The sequence below is a fragment of the Rhinatrema bivittatum genome, chromosome 3 (assembly GCF_901001135.1).
Source record: "Rhinatrema bivittatum chromosome 3, aRhiBiv1.1, whole genome shotgun sequence".
In the NCBI taxonomy this organism is placed as follows: Eukaryota; Metazoa; Chordata; class Amphibia; order Gymnophiona; family Rhinatrematidae; genus Rhinatrema; species Rhinatrema bivittatum.
The window spans coordinates 363,034,711-363,057,423 of NC_042617.1; the positions used below are offsets into that span (position 1 = coordinate 363,034,711).

At 44.3% G+C, this 22,713-nt stretch overlaps 1 protein-coding gene across 15 annotated transcripts in view; it reads right to left on the minus strand.

Annotated features, from left to right (window-relative positions):
- Positions 1 to 22,713, minus strand: part of LOC115087836 — a 251,264-nt gene that overhangs the window by 109,155 nt on the left and 119,396 nt on the right. For 14 of the 15 annotated variants that reach the window (XR_003855628.1, XR_003855627.1, XR_003855626.1 and 11 more), the window contains 2 exons: positions 3,269 to 4,633; positions 2,280 to 2,402 (listed from right to left, as the gene is read on the minus strand). The exons of the other annotated variant lie outside the window; for it this stretch is intronic. Coding sequence is in view for 11 of the 14 variants with exons in the window: in XM_029595454.1 (XP_029451314.1) it covers positions 2,280 to 2,402; positions 3,269 to 4,633 (1,488 nt within the window). In the remaining 3 variants the exon portion in view is untranslated. The remainder of the gene's footprint in view (positions 1 to 2,279; positions 2,403 to 3,268; positions 4,634 to 22,713) is intronic. 15 annotated transcript variants of the gene reach the window in all.

The window sequence follows — 22,713 nt, forward strand, 5'->3', positions numbered from 1 at the left end:
GTCCCTCCAGTCACAGGAATCATTGTGTGCTTAACGATAGCCGTAACGGCTGAGTCCACCTGAGGGATTTTGAGGAGATCCAAAGATTCCTGGGGTAACGGGTAGAGCTTCTCCATGGCTCTGCTAACCCTTAAGGAGGCTTCAGGCAAATCCCATTCCCTTGAAACAAGCTGAAAAAGCTTCGGATGAAAAGGAAAGGTTTGAGGTGGAGCCTGAAGCCCTGATAAAACCGTATCCCCCGGAGAGGGGTCCACCGTCGTTGGAGGAAGGGGAATTTCAAACTCATAAAGCAGTTGAGGTATCAAAGGATCCAATTCCTCCTTACTGAATAAACGCAGTACCTGCAGATCATCTCCCTCCACTGGGGCAGCACTGTCCACATCAGCATTCATATCCAGAGTGGAGAGGTCCGGATGGGGATGATCCACAGGCGCCGAGGGCATGGTGAACTCGGGAACTGGAGCTGCATGAGAAAGCTTTGGCCCAGAATCCCCCAGGTCCGGGGCAGGTCTCAAAATTCTGACCGGAGGAGCCACTTGACTATACAAGTCAGCTTCAGCCTCCAAATAAGCTCTATGCATCAATAGTACAAATTGCGAGGAAAAGGGGTGTTTAAGGGTCCCCCCGGAGGTAGATTTGAGGGAGGGACCGAGGCAGGGTGCGAATCGCGCGGTCACTGAGGGCTTAATGCCGGCGGGGAGAGAGGAGGAACATCCTCCCCCCTCCCAGGTCTGATCTGCATCGGCACCTGATGCAGGCAAGATGGCTGCCTCTCCCTCATCGAGCGGGGCGGGCCCGGTCTGAGTCTCTTGGCTGCCAGCGCATCAGAAGAGCCACGTGATCGAGAGCTCCGCCCCGAAATTGGCCTCCGCGAGGGTCCCTCACCCCCCGGGAAGACACCGGGAGCAGAGACCCTCTCATGAGAGCCACACAAGTTGTGCCACGCGGCATAAAGACATGCGAAATTACTATCAAACAGCCAGGTGAAAAAAATCCACCCCCTCCGGAGGCCCGGGAGATCGCGGCAGGCTTTAGTGCTGTGAGAGGAGAAGGGTAGTGCACAAAATCCTTCTCGGACTTTATACAATTTTTTTTTCCAGTCACTGACAGGGGAAAGACCAAAGCTAAAAACTTCCCTGTATAAGTAGTAGTAACAGCCACCAGAGGAATTAACTTCTCTGGTCTATTATTAGAGGCAGTGAAATCTCTGGCCAGAGGAATTATACGTCTCTGGTGCAAGGTAGAGGGTAGAGAGTGACTGGCCCACCGGTAAATACTCTCCCCAGCTCACTGGGCAAGCTAGTAGTCTCTGAGAATAAAGGCTTAAGGGCAATGCCCTGCCTTAGGAAATTTTACAAGATATCCCAAAATGAAGTGTACTAAATCTGGTTTGTTTGTTTTTTTAGTTGATCCAGTCAATAGGCAAACAACCAAACCTGGTCAAAAAAAAACCCATATAATCTGTAAAATTTGACAAGGATCAGGACCGAGGGTCATGCCTCTGCATCTGCTGGAGTCAGAGAGATACTGAAGGATCGCAGGTGGTACACCAGTATATCTAGGGGGTGCCTTTTCAGTTTTTCTCTGACTCCATCTGCTGGAAGGGAGGCATAACCCAACAGTCTGGACTGATCCTGGTACGTACAGGGAATGCAGGTTTATGCAGTCACCAACTGCTGGAGATGGAGAAATACTGAGGAACTGCAGGTGGCATCAGTGTATATAAAGCAGTGTCAGTTTTACTTTCGCTGTCTCCACCTGCTGGCATGGATGAATAAACCCAGGAGTCTGGACTGATCCGGGGATGTACAGGGAGTCTCAGGTACATTAATACTGCTTGCAATTTGAGTTGTGTTGGTGACTGGATTGGGGGAGTTGGCCTCTATTCTGACTATAAGATGGCGACCTCTTTAGTTACTCCATTCGCCGAGCAATCAGTTGCCACTACATCTGTCCAATTCCATATGGGTCATTGCTGCCCGTACTGCTTGGAAAGCCCTAAGGTCGTGGTTAAATCTCCCTTGGAACTGATCATATCATTCCATTATGGGGCAATCCTGATTTCCTACTTGGGAATACTATACTGATATATAAAACTCTGGATCTTCAGCATAGTGCGTTTGTATTGCCATTTATTGATTTACACTTGAAACAAGTAGTCTTGAGTATCTTGTCAGTCATATCACATTAAGGAAGCAAGATTTAATATATTTGCAAATTAAGAGTTTTATTACATCTTATTTTCACCTAAAATCTGAGCAGTAGACCAAAAGAAGTACCTCATATTTGGGTAATCCTATTATAGTAGGAAAGACGGTGACTGGCAAATCCAGATTGGCAAATCCTGCCTTCATCAACCCAGATCTTATGTCCAGCACAATTGGAAAGCTGTAATCACTAAGCTATAGAAAGAAAAATATAGTTATATTTCTCAGAGCAGAGATAGTGTGAAATATGGTAAGCAAGAGGAAGGTGCTAACTATAACTGTTCTGGCCACCACTTTTATAAGATAGCCATGACCAACAAGTTTTGAGAATTACTGACACTGTACCTATAGATCTGTAGCTCAAACTTCCTTCTATTTAAGGCAAGTGTAGGCAATTCTGATCCTCGAGTGCCACAAACAGGTTTGGTTTTCAGAATATCCATAATGAACATGCAAGAGATATTTCCATACAATGTAGACAGTGCATGTAAAAATCTCATGCATATTTATTGTGGATATCATGAAAAACAGACCTATTTGTGGTACTCAAGGACTAGAATTGCATACCCTTGAAGTAAGGCTTCCAGATATGCCAGTATACCCAAGAAAATACTTTTTATAAAGTAGACGCATTATAAAAATGCAACTTGGAAGCATCAGATCCATATACTTAGTTGTTTCATAATTTATGGTTTAACATTTGATTTCCTGCTTTATATTTAAGACATCTAAGCAGACAGTAGTTTAGTTTAGTGTTGTTTATTTACTGATGTATCAGACAAACCATCACACCGGTTTACAAGATTATAATATAAGAAATACAATACTTTATTTATACCTTACTGCAATAGGGGAATACCTTATTATGCCAGATACATTTATGGGGGTGTATATTGATTGCTACATTACAGTTTCTCAATATAAAAGGTTGCACTAACTATCTGTCAACATTCATGAAAGAACAAACCATACTAGTTGGTCCAATTTGAATGAATTGTGGTATATAGTTATATTGTTGAGCAATTCAAGATGCTCGATATTTTAGACAAAATACAGCTTACCTTCATAGCAGATATATGCAATGTAGTTCCTATTGGACATCTGGGTGGGGAAATTAAACTGTCCTCACTTGGTTCTTCACAAAAAGCTATATTGTACAGCCGATTTGATGAAGCATATACATTTTCTTCAGAACACACTTGTTTACTTTTTCTAGAGTTGATACCTGGTGTAATGATTTCAGTGATGTGCGGTAAACTTGGCTTTACAGCCCCGTTAAGCATTTCAAGATTCTGACCTTTCAAAAGTGGGGAAACGCCAACCATTTTGTCTTGTTTTCCTAAGGACTTATGAGTTGCTCGACCATTTCTATTTCTTGTTCTTTGTTCTGCTGGATTACAGATTCGATTCAACTCTATTCTATTTTTATTCAAGCACAACTGCACACTTTGCAACATTTCAACCTTTTTTTTTGTTGAGATTACAGCTGAATTATCCTTTACCCTCTTCATGTCATTAACTGTATCACTTTGTATCGATTCCTCTGATGCACATTCTCTACACTGCAAATTAGTTAGCTTAGACAGTGCATGTGTTTTATGGGACAGAATGGCTTTTTTGAGAAAAGCTTTAGTTTCTAGAATGGGATTTGTTAAGGAATGAAAAACAGTTTCACTGCCTACAACAGATCTGCTGTCCTGAAGGTTTTTCTGGCTGCTCACTTCTGAGCTTTCTACTGGAACACTATTTTTGGCATCAATTGGCTTCTCTTGAAGTTGCTGTGTAATGGGAGAATGGGTGTCAGAACAGTTTACAAGCTGACATGTTTCCTTTTCATTGCATTTTTTAGAAAGCAAGTCTGAGCTGGTAGTGCTAACTGGCCAGTTTACTGATTTTGCACTAAATTTGGAAAGGGATTTTACAATAGTTTTTGCGATTTGTTTTGCAGAATGGCACATCTCCAAATCAGGTATTTCATATAGTTTTTTCCTCAAGTTCAGTTTCTGCTTTGCTTCCTCATTCGCAAAACTATATTCCAATTTTTCAACCTCATTTCTTTCTCTCTGAAGTTGTATCAAGAACAAGAGCTGTTTTTTAATCTGGTTAAGGGAATTTCTCTCTTGACAGTTTTCTAATTGTTGCATATCACGCAGTTCTTCCAACTTCATGTTTTCTTCCCATATCTTTTCTTCAATATGATAAAGGTCCTTAAGTTCCTTAAGGAATTCTGAATATGGTGGTCCTGTCAATACCACAGTTCTTTGAGATAAAGTTTGATTTACAGTGTCACTTAAGCCAAGTTTGTTACCTAGTTTTTCACTTTGAGAAACAAACTGAAAAGAATAATCCTCCGGTTCAGTCTCAGAGCAATGAAAGTCTTGAATCCCAATTACTCCTGCTTCAGACAATTCTTTTGGAGACATGACCTAAAAGTTTAAACAAAAAAAACCCTTTTTTTTCCTTTCTTGATTACTCATTTCATGGCAGTCTTAGCCTCAGACAGACAGATGCAATATTGGCTCGCATAAAAACAGGCACTCATGATTGAGCACCTGCTCTAAAGCTTGACCAGCCACCTCTCCTGGGCGTGCAATGCATTTAAATGAGGGGTTGCGCTAAATTGTGCAGCCCTAGCTTGTCCATGGCATTGGGCACCCAGGAGAAGTGGCTGTGTGCCGGTTAGGAAAACAGAGGCTCAATTAATGAGTATCCGTTTCCCTAATCTGACCGCTGGCAAAATTGTTTTTTTTTCATGCTGCTTCCGGTGGTTCCTCCTTAGTAACAGGACGATACTAAGCAGGAGGAACCACAGAAAAGCAGTATTTTGGGCTTTTTTGTGGTTTTTGTTTTTTTAAGACGGCTCCAAGTGTGTAAAGACAATGCCAGCCCAGTGTTAAAAAAGGGGCGCATCTGGCGCACAGTGATTTTCTGCATCGGGGTAATAACTAACAGCCTCATCTACATGAATTTACATGTGATGAGTGCTATTAGCTATGTGCTGGTTTGGACACATTTTGGACGTGCTAATTCCTTTACTGCATCGGGTGTTAGCCTAGCTCGTCCAAAACGCTCATAGGCCTGTACACTAGGCTCAGCACACAATATAGCATCAGCCTGACTGTGTATTAAGGAAAGGTGTTTTAGCCTATATGTATGAGCTCAGTTAATCCAAAATAAGAGTCAGGTATCTGGAGAGCAAGCATTAGAAAAAAATCCAAAAGGCAACTGCTGTAAATCAGAATTTTGATAGGGAAGGAAACAGACAGGATTATTTGGCAAAGCCCAAGGAAAATTATTCACACCCTGAAGGAGGAGACATTTAAACATTTTACATATAAAATAAAAATTGTTCTAGGCAGATCACATGTTCACTGGGGTCAAAATAGTTTGCAAATTTTAAGCTAAGAAAAAAAAAAACTTACTTGTTTTTTTGATTTCTTGTTTAAATTGGTTTAAAAAGTTGCTTATGTGTAGTTTAATAAAGTTTGCATGCCTTAGAGCAGGGGTCAGGAACCTTTTTGGCAGAGAGAGCCATAAACGCCACATTTTAAAATGTAATTCCATGAGAGCCATACAATATGTTTAAAACTAAATACAAGTAATATGTGCATTTTATGTAAGATCACATTTTTAAAGTACAATAAGTCTCTGAAAATATTACACCAGGCCTTAAGACACCAATACATCTCCTATTAGGAAAAAACGGACCAAGCCAGGCTGCTATAGAGTCCTACACAGAAACTACACGCCAGCAGAAAACCTCACCTGAATCACATGTGCTGACCCTCACCTAACATAGAATAGAGAGACCAAAACGCATAACTAGAAGCATGCAGAAAAAACTGAATTGGAAACTGCAACAAGCCAGAGTCTCTGTATGCAGTGTAACAAAGGAAAAAAGAAACATCACCCATCCTTATAAAACAAATCAAGAAATATAAAATCATCAGCAGTAAAACTGTACTAACAAAAAGAACATATTTCGAAACAGCTGATGAGTGGAATATCCAATAATTAAAAACTCATATAAAACATTTCCAGATACCAACAAAATATTTCAAAATAGCAGACACAAAGACCCAGTAATGAAAAACAACAAGGATACAAACATTTTTTTGCTCTGCATACCTGGGAACGTTTGATATCCAGGTGTCCTGAGATTGTTCTGAATTAGCAGGAGGTGGGGTGGTTTGCTTGGAACTTTCTCCTCTCTCAGTCACATACCAGCGCTCTCTCTCACACTGGTTCTCAATGACACACCTATACACACATGCTCTCAGTACTCACATATACACATGTTTTTTCTCTCTCACTTATATAGGCTCTTAATTACACATTTACACACATGCTGTCTATCTTTTCACGCTTACACACACACACACACAGGCTTTCAATCACATAAATACATGCTGTGTTTTTCTCTCACACACAGACTCTCATTCACATGCTTACAAACATGTCCTCTCTTTCTCTCATTTATACACAGGCTCTCAATCACATACTCACATGCTCCCTCACCTAAATCAGCTCTCAATCACACACAGACACACATGATCTCTCTCTTACTTATACACACAGGCTCTTAATCATACATACACATGATTTCTCTCACACACAAAGGATCTCAATCATACACACAAACAGGTTTTCAATCACAAACTTACACATACAGGTTCCCAATGGTAAACTTACATTCATGATCTCTCTCTCACAGGCAGGCTTCTCAATCATTCACATACATGCAATCTCATACACACACACACACACTGGCCCCCCGCGGCCCGGAAGAGGAAGTGGAGAGTATCGGGTGCGTGCGTGGCAAGAAGAGGCCCTGCTAGTGCGCTCGGCATCGGCCCGAAGAAAAGAAGACTGCAGCGCGGCTTGGAGGAAAATGAAGAGGTTCAGCCGCGGCCGATGGGACTCCGCCTCCGCGAGGGCTGAAGATGAAGGAGGTTAGCGTTGGGAGGAGGCTGCTGCTGCTCCGCGAGTTCCCGCGGTGGGGGTGGGGGAGAGAGAGAGTGAATGAGCGAGCAAACACACATGCTTGCTCGCTCATTCACGCTCTCTCTCCCCCCCCACCCCGGGAACTCGCGGCAGCAGCAGCCTCCTCCCAACGCTAACCTCTTCATTTTCAGCCCTCGCGGAGGCGGAGTCCCATCGGCCGCGGTTGAAGCTCTTCATTTTCCTCCGAGCCGCGCTGCAGTCTTCTTTTCTTCGGGCCGATGCCGAGCGCACTAGCGTGGCCTCTTCTTGCCGCGCAGGCACCGGATGCTCTCCACTTCCTCTTCCGGGCCGCGGGGGGGGGGGGGGGGGGGGGGGAGAGAAGAAGAGTGCACGCAGGTGCCGCTGACTCCAGCTGTCCTGCCGCGTTCCGCCCGGGCTGACAGCATTTTAAGCCCGGGCGGAGGAGGACAGGGGAGCAGCTGGGTCAGCGGGAAAGTGTGGCGACCCTTGTCTGCGAGCCAGATGCAGCCCTCAAAAGAGCCATATCTGGCTCGCGAGCCATGGGTTCCCGACCCCTGCCTTAGAGGAACACATGTTTTAAAGCCCTACTGTTTCCCACTACAGTTTTTCTTATCAGTCTTAAAGAGGCAGAAGCCTGTTTTTTTATTAACCCCAGGTTTACTCATTTGTAAGAGCAATAGCAAATTGAAAAAGCTTTAAAAAAACATTCTGATCTCCACCGGGGGGGGGGAGGGGGGGGGGGAGTGTACATATGAGTATTATACAGTAATAAAAAAAAAAGTTAACACATCAGACTTCAGGAGTTCTCTAACTGTATGCAGCCCTCTGATAAAGCCGCGAAAAGTTGCAAATCTATGACTTACCTCTGCTGGATAAATCTGAAGTAGGCACAGCAGATAATTCCTCTTTGGGAGAGGATGACGAGAGAGCCCCTGAAATACCAGCAGAATCCTTTGCAACACTTCAAGAGCTGTTTAAATCCTTTTCAGATCTCATCCAAGAATATTGATTCAAAGCTAAAAATAGTTGTGGACAAGGTGGCAATTTGTCTCCCCTGAACAGGACCAGGAAGATCAAAACTCATGTGTGTGAATCTGATAGAACAGTTGGAAAGAAAAGAGCAGTCTGGACGAATAGCAGGATGTTTTGGAGAATTGGGGCTGTTAGAATAATTTGCATTATTATTGCCTTCCTGAGATGGTGGAAGGCCCCAGCTCGGCTGATTTTGTATCAAGATGGCCGCTATCTATGGTGGACCTGGATGTGAAAAAAAGGCCACATAACAAGGTTGATCACACATATCGCCTCTAGCACTGGCTCTAGGTCCAAATGGGCAGCCTAGAGTGATTATTGTGCGGCTGCATAACTTTTAGCAAGAACAGGAAGATAAGTGTGGCCAAAAAAAAAGACTTCTATGAGAACATTAAAGTGTTTCTTGCAGGACTTCTCACAAGCAGTGATCAAGAAACTTCAGTTTCATAGAGTAATATCGTATGCCATATTTACTGAATCCTGCTAGACTGAAACTGCTTAAGGACAGGAAGACTGTCTTGATTCTTCTAAAGAAAGTTTTTAAATAACTACATGGTGGTGAAAAAGCAGCATGATTTTTCTGTGGCAGACAGTACACTTGTTGCAGACAGTATTCTTGTTATTTATAGTTGAACTGTTAGTTACCTGTAATGTGCATTAGCAATCCTTAGCAACTGGTGGGGCTCCAAGGTTGGCTGGTCACAAGGCTTTCCTTGGTTTTTCCTAGGGGATGTTTCTACAATTACAGGGGTGTTTATTTCTTCTTTATTTTATTACTTTTGCTATAGAATTGTTTTCATCAGATACAAAATTCCATGGAATGTAAAATTGACTATTTGGAAAAAATTTACATGCAGATATCGGCCTACAGAATCTTTTTTTAGCTGGAAATATTTTCTCATGCTACAGCCAGGCCATGTTCACTTTGTTTTCCAATTTAATTTCAACTGCACCAAAGGCAGTGCACTATCAAGAATGACAGGAAGACTCGCTTTTGATTCAGTCCATTACTATGGTTCATGGAACAATGGAACGAGACTGATCCTGAACTATATTTGATTTTTTTTTCTGCTTTTATTCAGTTTTTCATGCAAGCTCAGAGCCAGACAAGGACTCTTGCTTACAGCAGCAAAACTGACCCCTAGAGTAGTTTGGGAAGGGAGAGGGTTAGTAAGGGCCTTCAATGCAACTTCTCTCCGAGGGAATTGGGGGGTTCTCTGGAACAGTAACTTTCAAACAGCTGCACGTCTTGCACGTATGCCATTTCACAAATGGACACAATCATTTTATAACATGCGCGCATGGTATATAATCAGTAGTACATGCACACATGTATGCACAATTTTTTTTGTGCACACAAATGCCAGCTCTACCGTGGAAGTGGGGGGATTTTATTATACACGTGCACTGACACAATTACCAGTTTCTCCAGTCAATTCCCAGTTCGCCCAGATAAAGGCTAGGACTTCCTAACCCCCCTAATTAACCTGTCTCCCTTTTACCCCCAGCCCTTCAATCCTCACTAACTAGCCTTTTTTTTTTTTTTTATTATACTAGTTATATGCCATCTATAGCAGAAGTAGAGATTCAGAGATAGGGAACCCAGCATGCGCTTGTGTGCATAGTTACGTGCTGTTTTAATGCTAAAATCCGGAATGCCCACGCTCTGTCCTTTTCCCCCAAAATTTGGGTGAGAATCGTGAGATATGCCAGCCTGAGACACGTGCATATCTCCCGGCTTTGGTGTGCATAGAGCTCTTAAAATTTACCCCTAAGGTGGTTGATGTTCTTGGTGGACAGGGGAGTTTTACAAAGTTGGCTTGTGGTTGGGTATGAGTATTTTTTTTTTTAAATAATTTATACGGTGAAATAACAAAAATCTGAAGCACACTGCAAGCAATATCTTGTTCAGTTTTTGATCTCAGCACAACAGAAGACAAACTTCTGGGTATTTCATTCCTCGATATTGTTTTTAGTTGTTGGCCCCTATTTATTTTCTTTTGGGAAATGGCCACTGTATTATGTAAGTTGATCTCTCTGACTGTTAGGGGAATATCCTCCTGTTAAGAGATCCAGGATTTTGTAATTTCTTAATAAGCAAAGTGTTCAGATGGCCTTTCTTCAAGAAACACATTTAACTGAAGAGGAACATAAATTGATAAGGGGAAGAGTGGGTAAGGCAGTTTCAGCTTCTTTCAACTCTAGAAGCCATGGGATTAGTATTTTGCTGTATAAATCCTTTCTGCTGAATATTCAGCCAACATTTGTGGCCCTAGGGGGTGCTTCATCATTGTGAAGGGAACCTTACATGGAGAACACCTCACTTTGGTGAATGTTTATGGACCAAATGGCAGTCATGCTGATTTATCAAGAACTGTCTTGGTGCAGTATAATACTAGTCTGATTATATTGGGCGGGGGGGACGGGGGACGACGACTAGGTGGTGTCTAAATCCCAGCCTTCATAGGTCTAGTTCTAGGGGGGCAGGTTCAACTATTTCCAAGCTGCAGGATATCATAAAGCTAAGAACTAAAAGATTTCTGGGGGAGCAGAACCCAAGCAGCAGGGATTACACATACTGTTCTCCTTGGCATAACTCATTTAGCAGGATAATTTACTTTCTGGGTAATTCAGTCCTCCGTCCAAAGATAGTGGTGATATTCTCCCCAGTTTCATATCCCATTGTAATCCTATTACACTATAGGAGGAAAGGTCAGCGGTAAGAGGGAAATGAAGAATTAATTTGTCTTTACTTAAAAATAAAGCTTATAGTGAAATTATTGCAAGAACAATTGTCACCCAGCTGATTCTTATGACCATGCTTTACGATGGGAAATAAAGCTGTCTTTGGGGGGAGGGGGGGGGGGAATAGCACCCTACAGATTGCTAGTCACCAGAAAAGGGTCAGGGAACAGAAAGATAATGCCTTAATTGAGAAACTCAATGTTTTGAAACAAACTTCAAGACAGCACTAAAATATATAAAGAACTTACTTTGGCATAAGATGAGCTTAAAGCTTTACAGGTTCAAACTGAGAAAATGCTTTGGTATGGGCACTAAAAGTACTATGAATTTGAAAATAAATATGGTTTGGTCTTGTCTAGAATTACTAAAAGTATGCGATCTACAGTTAGTTGTGTCAGAGAAATCAAGTAATCTTAGTCATGTTCCTGATGAAATAGCAAATGTTGCTTACCTATAACAGGTGTTCTCACAGGACAGTAGGATGTTAGTCGTCACATATGGGTGACATCACAGGATGGAGCCCAATCACGGAACACTTTTGTCAGTTTCCAGAACTTTGACTGGCCCCTACTGGGCATGCCAAGCATGGCACTAACCCTGCAGCCAGCAGGGGTCCCCCTTCAGTCTTGTTTAAAAGCTACAGGCAGTGCCAAAAAATAAAATAAGAAAACGTTACGAACCCAACATCGCGGGGCGGCGGGCAGGTTTCATGAGGACCAACATCCTGCTGTCCTGTGAGAACACCTGTTACAGGTAAGCAACATTTGCTTTCTCACAGGACAAGCAGGATGGTAGTCCTCACATATGGGTGAGTACCGAGCTGAGGATGTCTGAGAATGCACCAAATGTACCCAGGTGTGCAAGGCACTGGGGTGGAATTTGGCCGAGGGCATCCTGAACCCTAACGGGCAGGCGGAAGGGTGTTGGTACGTCACGTTGGAAATAGGTTACGAAGGACAGACTGGCCGAAGATGGAATCTTCTCTTCCAGCCTTCTCCAAGCAATAGTGGGCTGCAAAGGTGTGGAGAGAACTCCAGGTGGCAGCCCTGCAAATGTCAGGAAGCGGCACCGATCGAAAGTGTGCTACTGAAGATGCCATGGCCCTCACAGAGTGTACTTTAACACGGTCTTGAAATGGAATGCCTGCTTGCTGATAGCAAAAGGATATGCAGTCTGCCAACCAGGAGGAGAGAGTTTGCTTACCCAACAAGCTGCCCCAACTTGTAGGATGGAAAGAGACAAACAGTTGAGTGCTTTTCCTGTGGGCAGCTGTACGGTCTAGGTAGAATGCTAGAGCCTGTTTACAGTCCAGGGAATGCAGAGCCTGTTCTTCTGGATTGGAATGGGGCCTGGGAAAAAAAAAAGTAGGTAGTATAATAGATTGATTAATGTGAAACTCCAATACTACCTTAGGCAAGAACTTAGGGCGAGTGTGGAGTACTGCCTGGTCCTGCAGAAGTTTAGTGTAAGGCGGATAGGTAACTAGAGCCTGTAATTCACTAACTCTGCGAGCCGAAGTGATTGCCAGAAGGAAAATCACTTTCCATGTGAGATAGCGAAGATCACAGGATTGAAGAGGCTCGAATGGTGATTTGATGAGCCAACCCAAAACCAGATTGAGGTCCCAAGAAGGGGCCGGAGGACGCAGTGGAGACTTGAGGTGAAGCAAGCCCTTCAGAAAACATGTTACAAGGGGTTGTACTGATATGGGTACATCCCCAACACCTTTATGGAAGGCAGCTACCGCACTGACATGCATTCTGATGGAAGAAGTTTTTAGACCTGACTCTGATAAGTGCCAGAGATAGTCCAAAAACTTCACGATAGGACAGGTAAAGGGGGTCAAAGGACTGAGAAGAGCACCATGACGTAAACCGTTCCATTTATAAGAGTAAGATTTTCTCGTGGAAGGCTTCCGTGAAACAATCAGGACACAGGAAACTGGTTCAGAAAGGTTAAGTGGCTGAAGGATTAACCTTTCAACATCCATGCCGTCAGGGACAAGGCTTGAAGATTGGGGTGGTGGAGGCACCCGTCGTTTTGAGTGATCAGAAGCGGGTCCTTTCCCAAGGGAATGTGCCTGCGAATGGAGAGATCCTGAAGTATTGGAAACCACACTTGGCGTGGCCAGTGAGGTGCTATAAGGATCATGGTTCCCTTGTCCTGACATAACTTCACGAGTCTTCGAGAGAAGATGAAGTGGAGGGAATGCATAAAGTAGACCGGTTGCCCACGAGAGGGAGAATGCGTCTCTGGGCTGAGAGCGTTTGCTGCGAATGAGAGAGCAGAAGTTCTCTACTTTGCAGTTTTGAGGCGAAGCAAAGAGGTCTATCTGAGGATATCCCCATTGTTGGAAGATGGAGTTTGCTACTGAGGGGTTGAGAGACCACTCATGCAGTTGAAAGATGCGACTCAGCTTGTCTGCCAACACATTGTCCACTCCCAGCAAGTAGGTGGCCCTAAGATACATCGAATGAGAGAGCGCTTCCTTCCATATCTGTGCAGCTTCCTGACACAGAAGGAAGGAGCCCTTGCCTCCCTGTTTGATGTACCACATGGCCACCTGGTTGTCCGTCTGAATCAGGATGACCTGGTTGGAAAGGTGATCTTGAAATACCCTGAGAGCATATCTGATTGCTCGCAGCTCCAGGAAATTGATTTGGTATTTGGCTTCCTCTGGAGACCAAGCTCCTTGTGTCTGCAAATTGGCAACATGAGCTCCCCAGCCAAGGTTGGAAGCATCGGTGGTGAGAATTATTTGAGGGTCTGGAGCCTGGAAGGGTAGGCCTTGGAGGAGATTGATCTGATTTTTCCACCAGGCTAGAGACTGACGAAGTGGGTCGGTGATGTGGACAATGGTCAATAGTAGGGATGTGAATTGTTTTTTGACGATTTAAAAAAATCAGATAATTTTTAAATCGTCAAAAATCGTTAGAGTGCGCGATACAATACAAATTCCCCCGATTTATCGTCAAAAATCGTTAAATCGGGCACGGGAATTATTTGGGGGAGGGCGGGAAAACCGGCACACCAAAACAACCCCTAAACCCACCCCGACCCTTTAAAACCAATCCCTTACCCTCCCCCACCCTCCCGAACCCCCCCAAAATGTTAAATTACCTGGTGGTCCGGGGGGGGGGGGGGGAAGGGGGTGTCCCAGGTGCGATCTCCCGCTCTCGGGCCATCAGCGCCATTTTGGCTGCCATTAATATAAATGGTGCCGATGGCCCGATAAAAAAAACCCCACCCGACCCTTTAAACCGACCCCCTTAGCCTCCCCCACCCTCCCGACCCCCCCGCAAAACCTTTTAAAATTATCTGGTGGTCCAGGGGGGGGGGGGTGCGGGGAGTGATCTCCCGTTCTCGGGCCATCGGCTGCCACTCAAAGATGGCGCCGATGGCCCTTTGCCCTTACCATGTGACAAGGTATCCGTGCCATTGGCCGGCCCCTGTCACATGGTAGGAGCACTGGATGGCCGGCGCCATCTTTAAAGATTGCCCCCCTGGACTACCAGGTATGTGTAAAAAGTTTTGGGGGGGGGGGGGTCATTTTAATGGGTCGGGGTGTTGTGTTTTTTTTAAATCGGCGCAGGCCTCACAAAAAAAAAAAAATTAGTGATGTGAATTGGAATCGAAACCGATCCCAATTCACATCTCTAAGGATCAGATTTCCACCCCCCCCACCCACCCAGCCGAACCCGATCGTTAAAACGATCGGGCACACGATTCACATCCCTAGTCAATAGAGGTTGGACGGATTGAGTCCATTGTGAACTTAGCGTCAACTGCATGACTCATGGCCAAGCGGGCCATTGGGGTAATCTGTACTGAGGACGCCATGTGTCCCAGCAGGATGAGGAAGTGGCGTGCAGTAGAGCGGTGCTGAGACTGTAGCTGGTGTGTGAGAGAAATGAGTGAGAGCTCGCTGTCGAGGCAGAAATGCCTTTGCTTGAAGGGTGTCCAAGTCTGCCTTTATGAAGGACAAAGTTTGAGATGGAACTAAGCAGGACTTCTTGTAGTTGACGAGAAATCCTAGCGAAATCAGAGTGTGTAAGGTAAGATGTAGGGACGACAGAGCAGTTTGCTGAGTGGAAGCCCTGATCAACCAATCGTCTAGATAGGGGTAGACGTGAACACCTTGAGTCCTGAGGAAGGCTTCTGATACTACTACGAGGCACTTGAAGACTCGTGGTGCAGATGACAGGCCGAATGGGAGCACTCAGTACTGATAGTGCTTGGGGCCTACCAGAAATCTCAGAAATTTGCGATGAGATTGAGTTATCGCAATGTGTGTGTACGTGTCCTGGAGATCTAGAGAGCAGAGCCAGTCTCCTCTTTGCAGAAGAGGATGAAAGGAACCCAAGGTTACCATCTTGAACTTTTCTCGGTGGAGGTACTTGAGGGCACGTAGGTCCAGAATTGGACGAACGCCGCCTGATTTTTTGGGGATTAAAAGTACCGGGAATAGAATCTTAGGCCTTGTTGGGAATAGGGCACTGGTTCTATTGCTCTGGACTGGAGGAGGAGGGAGACTTCCTGTTCCAGGAGTGGTGAGTGGTCAGATGTTCCCCACGTCAGAGGTGGGGAGTCCGGTGGGATGGAGAGAAAGTTCAGGTGATAACCCTGAGAGATTATGGCAAGGACCCATTGGTCTGAGGTTGTGTGCCACCTGTTGTGGAAATGGCACAACTGACCTCCCACTGGTATCTGAGGCAGTGGAAGCTGGTTGCTGCTCTCTATGCAGGAGTCAAAAGCCGGAAGCAGGGCCCGGCTGAGGAGCTGCTTGCGGCTTTTGTTTCCGAGGTTGACGAGACTGGACCTTTTGGAAAGGTCTCGTGGAACGAGTTCTAGACAGTGGTGGATAGGACTTCTTTGCACGGAAGAATGACTTTTTACTATCCTTCCTGAATGGCTGTTTGGAAGAATAATCAGAAAGCATCAGAGAGAGTTGGCGAAGGGTCTCATGATGCTCCTTGAGTTCCGCCACCGTCCATTGAATCTGTTCAAACAGATTGTCTCCTATGCAGGGCAGATCAGACAATCTGTCTTGTACTTCAGGGTGCAAGTCCGAAGACTTAAGCCAGGCCCATCTTCTTGCAGAAATAGCAGCTGCAGATACCCTGGAAGCGGTGTCTAAGATATAAGAGGATCTTATTTCATGCTTCCCTGCCTCAAAACCCTTGTGTACCAGGGTTTGAAGCTGTTCCTGGAATTGCTGAAGCAGGGACTCTGCAAAGTCCTGTATCTGCTTGAATAAGACCCTATTATATTGGGTCAGAGCTGGTAAGAGGCGATCCGAGAGATGAGCATTGAACACTGGAAGACACGCCGGCCAATGGCATCCAGGAATTTCTGCTCCTTACCTGGGGAGAAGGAAGAATGGGGTTTTGAGCGTCGTGCCCTCTTTTGGGCAGATTCTACAGCCACAGATTGGTGATCCAGCTGAGGTTTCTGGAACCCTGGGGCTGACTGTACCAAGTAAGTGGTATCTGCCTTTCGGTTGACTGGGGCTACAGAACCAGGGTGTTCCCAATTCTTTTTGAGAGGATCTAAAAGATCTGGTGAATAGGGATGGAGGTTATTTCCTTGGGAGCATCCAGGAATTGTAACAGCTCCATCATTTGGTGCCTATCATCTTGCTCAGTCTGTAATTGGAAGGGAACCAATTCAGACATTTCCTTCACAAAATTTATGAAGGGCAAGTCCTCTGGAGGAAAACGCTCCCTACTTTCAGTAGGAGAAGGTGGCGATGGTAAATCGGTGTCATGAGATGAGTCGTCAGCCCAGGTGTCATAGATCAGCACCTGCCCCTCTAGGAACCTGAGAAGGATGGGACGATGGTATTCCTGAAGGTCCTGGTCTAGGCTCTGAAGGCATTGAGGGAAGTACTGGAGGCACCGATGAAGACAGAGAGCACTGGTGCAGGCATCGAGGGATGGATCGGTGGCGCTGATGGGCGCATCGGCAGGACTCCCGATGGAGGAATGCGGAATGGTGTTTCTCCTCCCGATGACAGGGTAAGCGGGGAAGGCACCAGAGCCATCGGTGACCCAGGATCCATCGGTGGAAAAGCGGCTATAAGCGCTTCCATCTTTGAGAGCAGCGGTGCCAATGCTGCTGAAATGGCATCGATGGTCAGTTCCGTGACCGGCACCGATTTCAGTGCCAGGGGACCTTTGAGTCTGTGCATCACCTTATTGATGGCCTCCTGAACCACCCGGTCCAGTTCTTCACGGAGACCTGGAGCAAGCAGCCCTGGCTCCGGAAGGGAAGAAGGCGGCAGAGGCATAGCCAAGGGTCCACCATTAAAGGCGGAGTCGCGGCTCCAGATACCCGTCTGGGTGAGGGTTGCCTCGGTGACCTGGTCGCAGAAAGAGTCTATGCCTTTTCTGGATGGGGTTTCTTCGATGGCGGCTCAAACTATGGCGAGGTCGATGATTTTCCTTCATCGATGGTCCGAGACTTCTGGTGTCTATGCTGATGTTTTGCTCTACGATCCCCTCGGTCCTGAGGGGAAGTAAAGGTAGTTGAAGGCCGAGAAGTAGTAGACACCGGACGGTCACTGGCCGGTGGCTGATACTGGCGCGAAGTGGACGGTGCCAGTTCAGACGACATCAATACAATAGATGGCGTCAGGGTTTGAGAACGGAAGAGAAGTTCCATTTTCTCCATTCTGGCCTTGCGACCTTTTGGTGTCATTAAGGCACATTTGGTGCAAGTCAGGACATCATGCTCGCACCCGAGACACATTATACAGACTTTATGAGGGTCTGTTATGGACATGGTGCGAGTACAGTCCGGGCACCGACGGAACCCAGATGCCATGGCCTTTGAAAAATTTAGCTGCGGTGCGGCCAACGGCCAGTAGGCCGCGAGGGCAAACTCGACGGGAATAGACCGAAAATGGGTGAAAACTTACCGGAGTACCACGGAGTCAAAAATTCGAAAGAGGGACCACTGTGGGGTATGAAAGGTTTTAGTAATTCCGTGAGGAAAATTCCTGTCAGGAATCTCTGTGGAGCTCCTTAACCCGTGTGGCTACTGCTGCACGGAAAAAAGAAGACTGAAGGGGGACACCTGCTGGCTGCAGGTTTAGTGCCATGCTGGGCATGCCCAGTAGGTGCCAGTCAAAGTTCTAGAAATTTTGCAAAAGTATTCCGTGATTGGGCTCAATCCTGTGATGTCACCCATATGTCAGGACTACTATCTTCCTTGTCCTGTGAGAAAAGGAGTTTACAAAAAGAATCAGAATAAAGGGAACATGAATTTGATGGCAGACACTTGAGAACCAATGACCTGGTGGCATCAGTTTGTGCAGTAAAAGAATTCTAGAAAATGGGGGAGGAAGTTAAGTAGGCAAGGACTGTGTACTTTCTGAAGTATTACCTAATTATCTTGAGTGAAGATAGGTTGTGTTGCATCAAAAGCCTCAATGCATGGCTCAAGAATTTGTATGAAGAGGGTTTTGTTTATATGAGGCTGTGCAGAGAATAAAAAGCTATACTGTAAAATTGGCTTATGTCTATCAGTGGAACACATTTCTAGGTGAGATATTCAGATCATACAATGATAGTTTAAATTAGATGAGGTGGGTGGTGGATGAAAATTGATTTCATTAGACTATCACCCCCAACGAACAAATGAAATTCATGGAAACTCCCCCACACACAAAATCTCAAAAGGCTCTCTGTAAGAAAGGGAAGACCAGGAACAAATCCGAGGCCTTATCAGCACTCTTGTAGAGCAAGGAAAATTATCTGGTAGGTTATGAGCACAAATACTGAATCTATGTTATAAAATTCCAGAGTTACAAACCCCCTGGCTGAGACTGATCTAGATATAGTTGCTATCAGACATGGTTCAATGAGTCCCATAATGGAGATGGTCAGACTGGGCTTTAATCTGGTCAAGAAGGACAGACATGACGAGGAGAAGTAGCACTGTAAAAGTTAAAGCAATTTAAATGCAGGAATATGGAAAAAAATTCATTACTGTGTCTTCTTGGAAATGGGGGAGGGAATAGCATGGAATGATCTACAGACCTCTAGGAAAACAGAAGTGTGGACAGAGAAGTAATCAATGTCATTAGGCTAAAAAGGTAAGATACTTCTGGGGGAATTTTTTTTTTTTTTTTAAATTTAAATGGATTTTAACAAAATACATTGATAACATCCCTAAAACAAACATTGGAATCAGAAGTATAATTAACACATTGTCCATATTTACCAAATATAATATTCCAATAGACAAATCCCCAAATTTTATGGAAGGCCAAAAAAACCCCCAAAAAACCCAGAAAACCTAAAACGGTACCGAAAGAAAAATCTGTAACAATTACAGCAAATGGAGAGAATTAACTTTTAACCTCCCCCCACCCAAAAAAAACCCCCTTATATACGTCACACATTTCATGTTATTACTACACATCAAGTCTCCTTATCTACAAGGAATGTGTGTCAAGATGGGTAGGATCTCGAAATATAAACTTATTCTTTTGATACATAGCCAGACATTTGCAGGTGAATTTAAAAAAAAAAAAAAAAATACTGCCCCAGGGATAGAACTCTGTTTTAATAGCAAAAATTGTTTCCTCCTCAATTGGGTATTTCTAGAAACATCAGGAAATACTTGGATTTTTTGAACACAAAAAAAGAACATCTATTTTTAAAATATTTCTGGAACACCAAATGTTTGTCCTGTTCACTGCAAAAAAGATACCAAGAGTATAGCCCTGGGGGGAATATCATCAATAGAAGCCTCCAAAAAAGGAGAAAAGGAGGTCAAATTAGGCCTATCCCCTGCAAAATGTCGATTTCCTTTTCCCATCCTTCCAACCTAGTCCTTAACCGAGAAATATAATACATTTTTTAAATAGCCATTTCTCACTGAAGAAATAAATACTTCACCAATATATATTTTTTAAACAATTCAGTAGCAGACAACCTTGACACAGGGAAATTTAGAAAATGAAGATTCCTTATTCAGATCTCATTTTTCAAATTTTCCAATTGTTTTTGTAACATTGAACTCCCTTTATAAAGAAAGTACTAGATGACTGTAAAGACGCAATTTGAGATGCTGTAGATCTGGAGGTAACTTCTAAATTATTTAAACATGTTCCATGGTCTTCCAGAGTATTCTTAATTTCACTAGAAAATTTACCGAACTGGGATATTGAGAAAGATAATGATTTCTCCATATTTATACACACCATCCATATATCAGCTAGGGTCAAATTCTGGGGATCAAGAAGCTCGGAGCCAAAACTTCTAGGCTGAGAAGTAACTCCTAACAAATGGGAACCAGGCTCCACTAAAGCTCCCTGTTGCCCAGTAGTTCCTACCATATTGGATTGTGAAATAGCACTCATTAGTTCAGAGTTTTTAGATAAAGTCTGAGGATTAACTTCAAGAGGACTCAAAACTGTGTGGGTTAATGGTTGTTGGCTTGGACTCTAAGGACCCCGAAAAAAATGAAATATCAGGGATAGAATGTCTTGTAGACTGACTCACCCTCCGAGACATGCGAGTCCATTGGGCCTCTCAACCCGGAGAAGATGTCAAAAATTGTCTTCCTCATCCTGCCCATATACCTTCAGGAAAAATCTGATCCAAAAAGAACCCAACCCTGCAACAAGGGTTACGCAGCTTTGGCAGCGCGCCAGTGGCTGCGTGCTGCTGCCTCACAGATTATTTCGGGTCCTTGGGCCCTGATTGATGACATCATGGGGGGGGGGGGCAGGAAATGCTTCACAACCTAGCAGGGCTCAGGTTAATTGAGCCCTCTGGGGAAAAAGTTTAATCTGCCAGATGTGGACTGGAGTTTCCCCATCTATGGAATCTGTCAGAAGTAGAGAAATCCTAGATTCCTTTCAAGTGGTGCTGCTCACAAAATGGTAAACTTCCAAGGAGGAAGACAATACTAGACCTGGTATTTACAAATAGGAAAATGTTTAATATTTACATAGATGGTCACAGTTCTAGCAGACTATATAGTTTAATACAATAGCAAAGAGGGGATGGGTTACACAAAGATCAGGGTTTTAGACTTAAAGAGTCTCAACTGATAGAATGGTGACAGAAGGAAGGGGTAGTATCTTAAGGAGGTGCTGGCAGGGAGTAAAAATATATATAGTAAGGGCTACAAATTTCATATTAGGGGGAAAAAAAAGGAAATTGGTTCTTACCTGCTAATTTTCATTCCTGTAGTACCACGGATCAGTCCAGACAGTGGGTTGAGCCTCCTTTCAGCAGATGGAGACAGAGAAAAACTCGAAGGGTATCCTGTATCAGGACAGTGCTCACCCTGTGTCCCTTCAGTATAAACAGTATCAAAGCAGAGAAAAAAAGTAACCGTAAACCATAAAGAGAACTAGGAACAGGATCAAGCAAGTGTAAAAATCCTTAAACTGGAACAAGAAACTTTACTGAAAATTTTGATGAGTAAGCGCTCTTATATACTTCCAGTGCCCTAAAAAATAGCAATGCCTTTGAATATATTATCTTCGAGCAGCTGACTGAAAAAGAAGAACCCCAATACCTATAGTAAGGGTGGGCATCTGTACTGATCCGTGGTACTACAGGAATGAAAATTAGCAGGTAAGAACCAATTTTCCTTTCCCTGTACGTACCCGGATCAGTCCAGACAGTGGGATATACCAAAGCTTCCTTACAGCTAGAACTGTACACCACACATCTCTGTAAACAAAACTCTCCAAATTTTTCATGCATAATATTCATTAAAGAGAGGTTGGCCCCTTGCCCCCTCTTCTGTATATAGTATTTATTCTATTTTATTTCACTTTATATATTTATTGCTCCGTTCACCCCCTCTTTATTTTCCTACTCCAAGTTAAGGCTTCCTTGTTATAATGTAACTGTATGCTCCGTATCTCTTGTTGATTGGTTAATTGTATATTCTGCTTAGTTCATTGTAAACCGAATTGATTTGATTTGTATCAAGAAAGTCGGTATATAAAAGCCTTAATAAATAAATAAATAAAATGTAGGGTGGGACCCAGAAAGTCCCGCTCAAAGTACCTATCTGCCAAAAGAACCAAAAACTGGTGCCTGCATGTCAAGACAATAGTGTCGAGCAAAAGTATGAAGTGACTTCCAAGTAGCTGCTCTGCATATCTCTTGCGGGGAGACAGACTCTCCGCCCAGGAGGTAGCCTGTGACTGGAGGGAATGGGCTTTTAGACCTTCCGGAACCGGCCTTCCCCGACAAATATAAGCCGAAGTAATTGTTTCCTTTAGCCAGCGAGCTATGGTAGCCTTGGATGCCTTATTCCCTCTGTTGGATCCGCTCTACAAGACAAACAGATGGTCGGAGACATGAAATTAGTTTGTGATTTCTAGGTATCACAGTAGGACACATTTGACAGATCTCTGCAGTGAGGTGCCTCAGGGTCCTCTGAAGAAAAGGCAGGTAGTTCCACTGACTGGTCTACGTGGAAAGAAGAGACGACCTTTGGCAAAAATGATGGCACCATCTTGAGAGAGACCCCCTGAGTCGGAGAAGCGAAGAAAAGGCTCCCGACAGGACAAGGCTTGGAGCTCTGATAGCCCCTTGCTGAACTAATAGAGATGAGAAAAACTGTCTTGAGAGTCAAATCTTTTGAGCGTGGCTCACTTGAGAGGTTCAAAGGGTGGCCTGCACAGAAGCACTAAGTTAAGACTCCATGATGGACAAGTTGCCCGGACCGGCAGGTTTAAATGCGTTGCCCCCTTGAGGAAACGCATGACATCTGGATGGGCTGACAA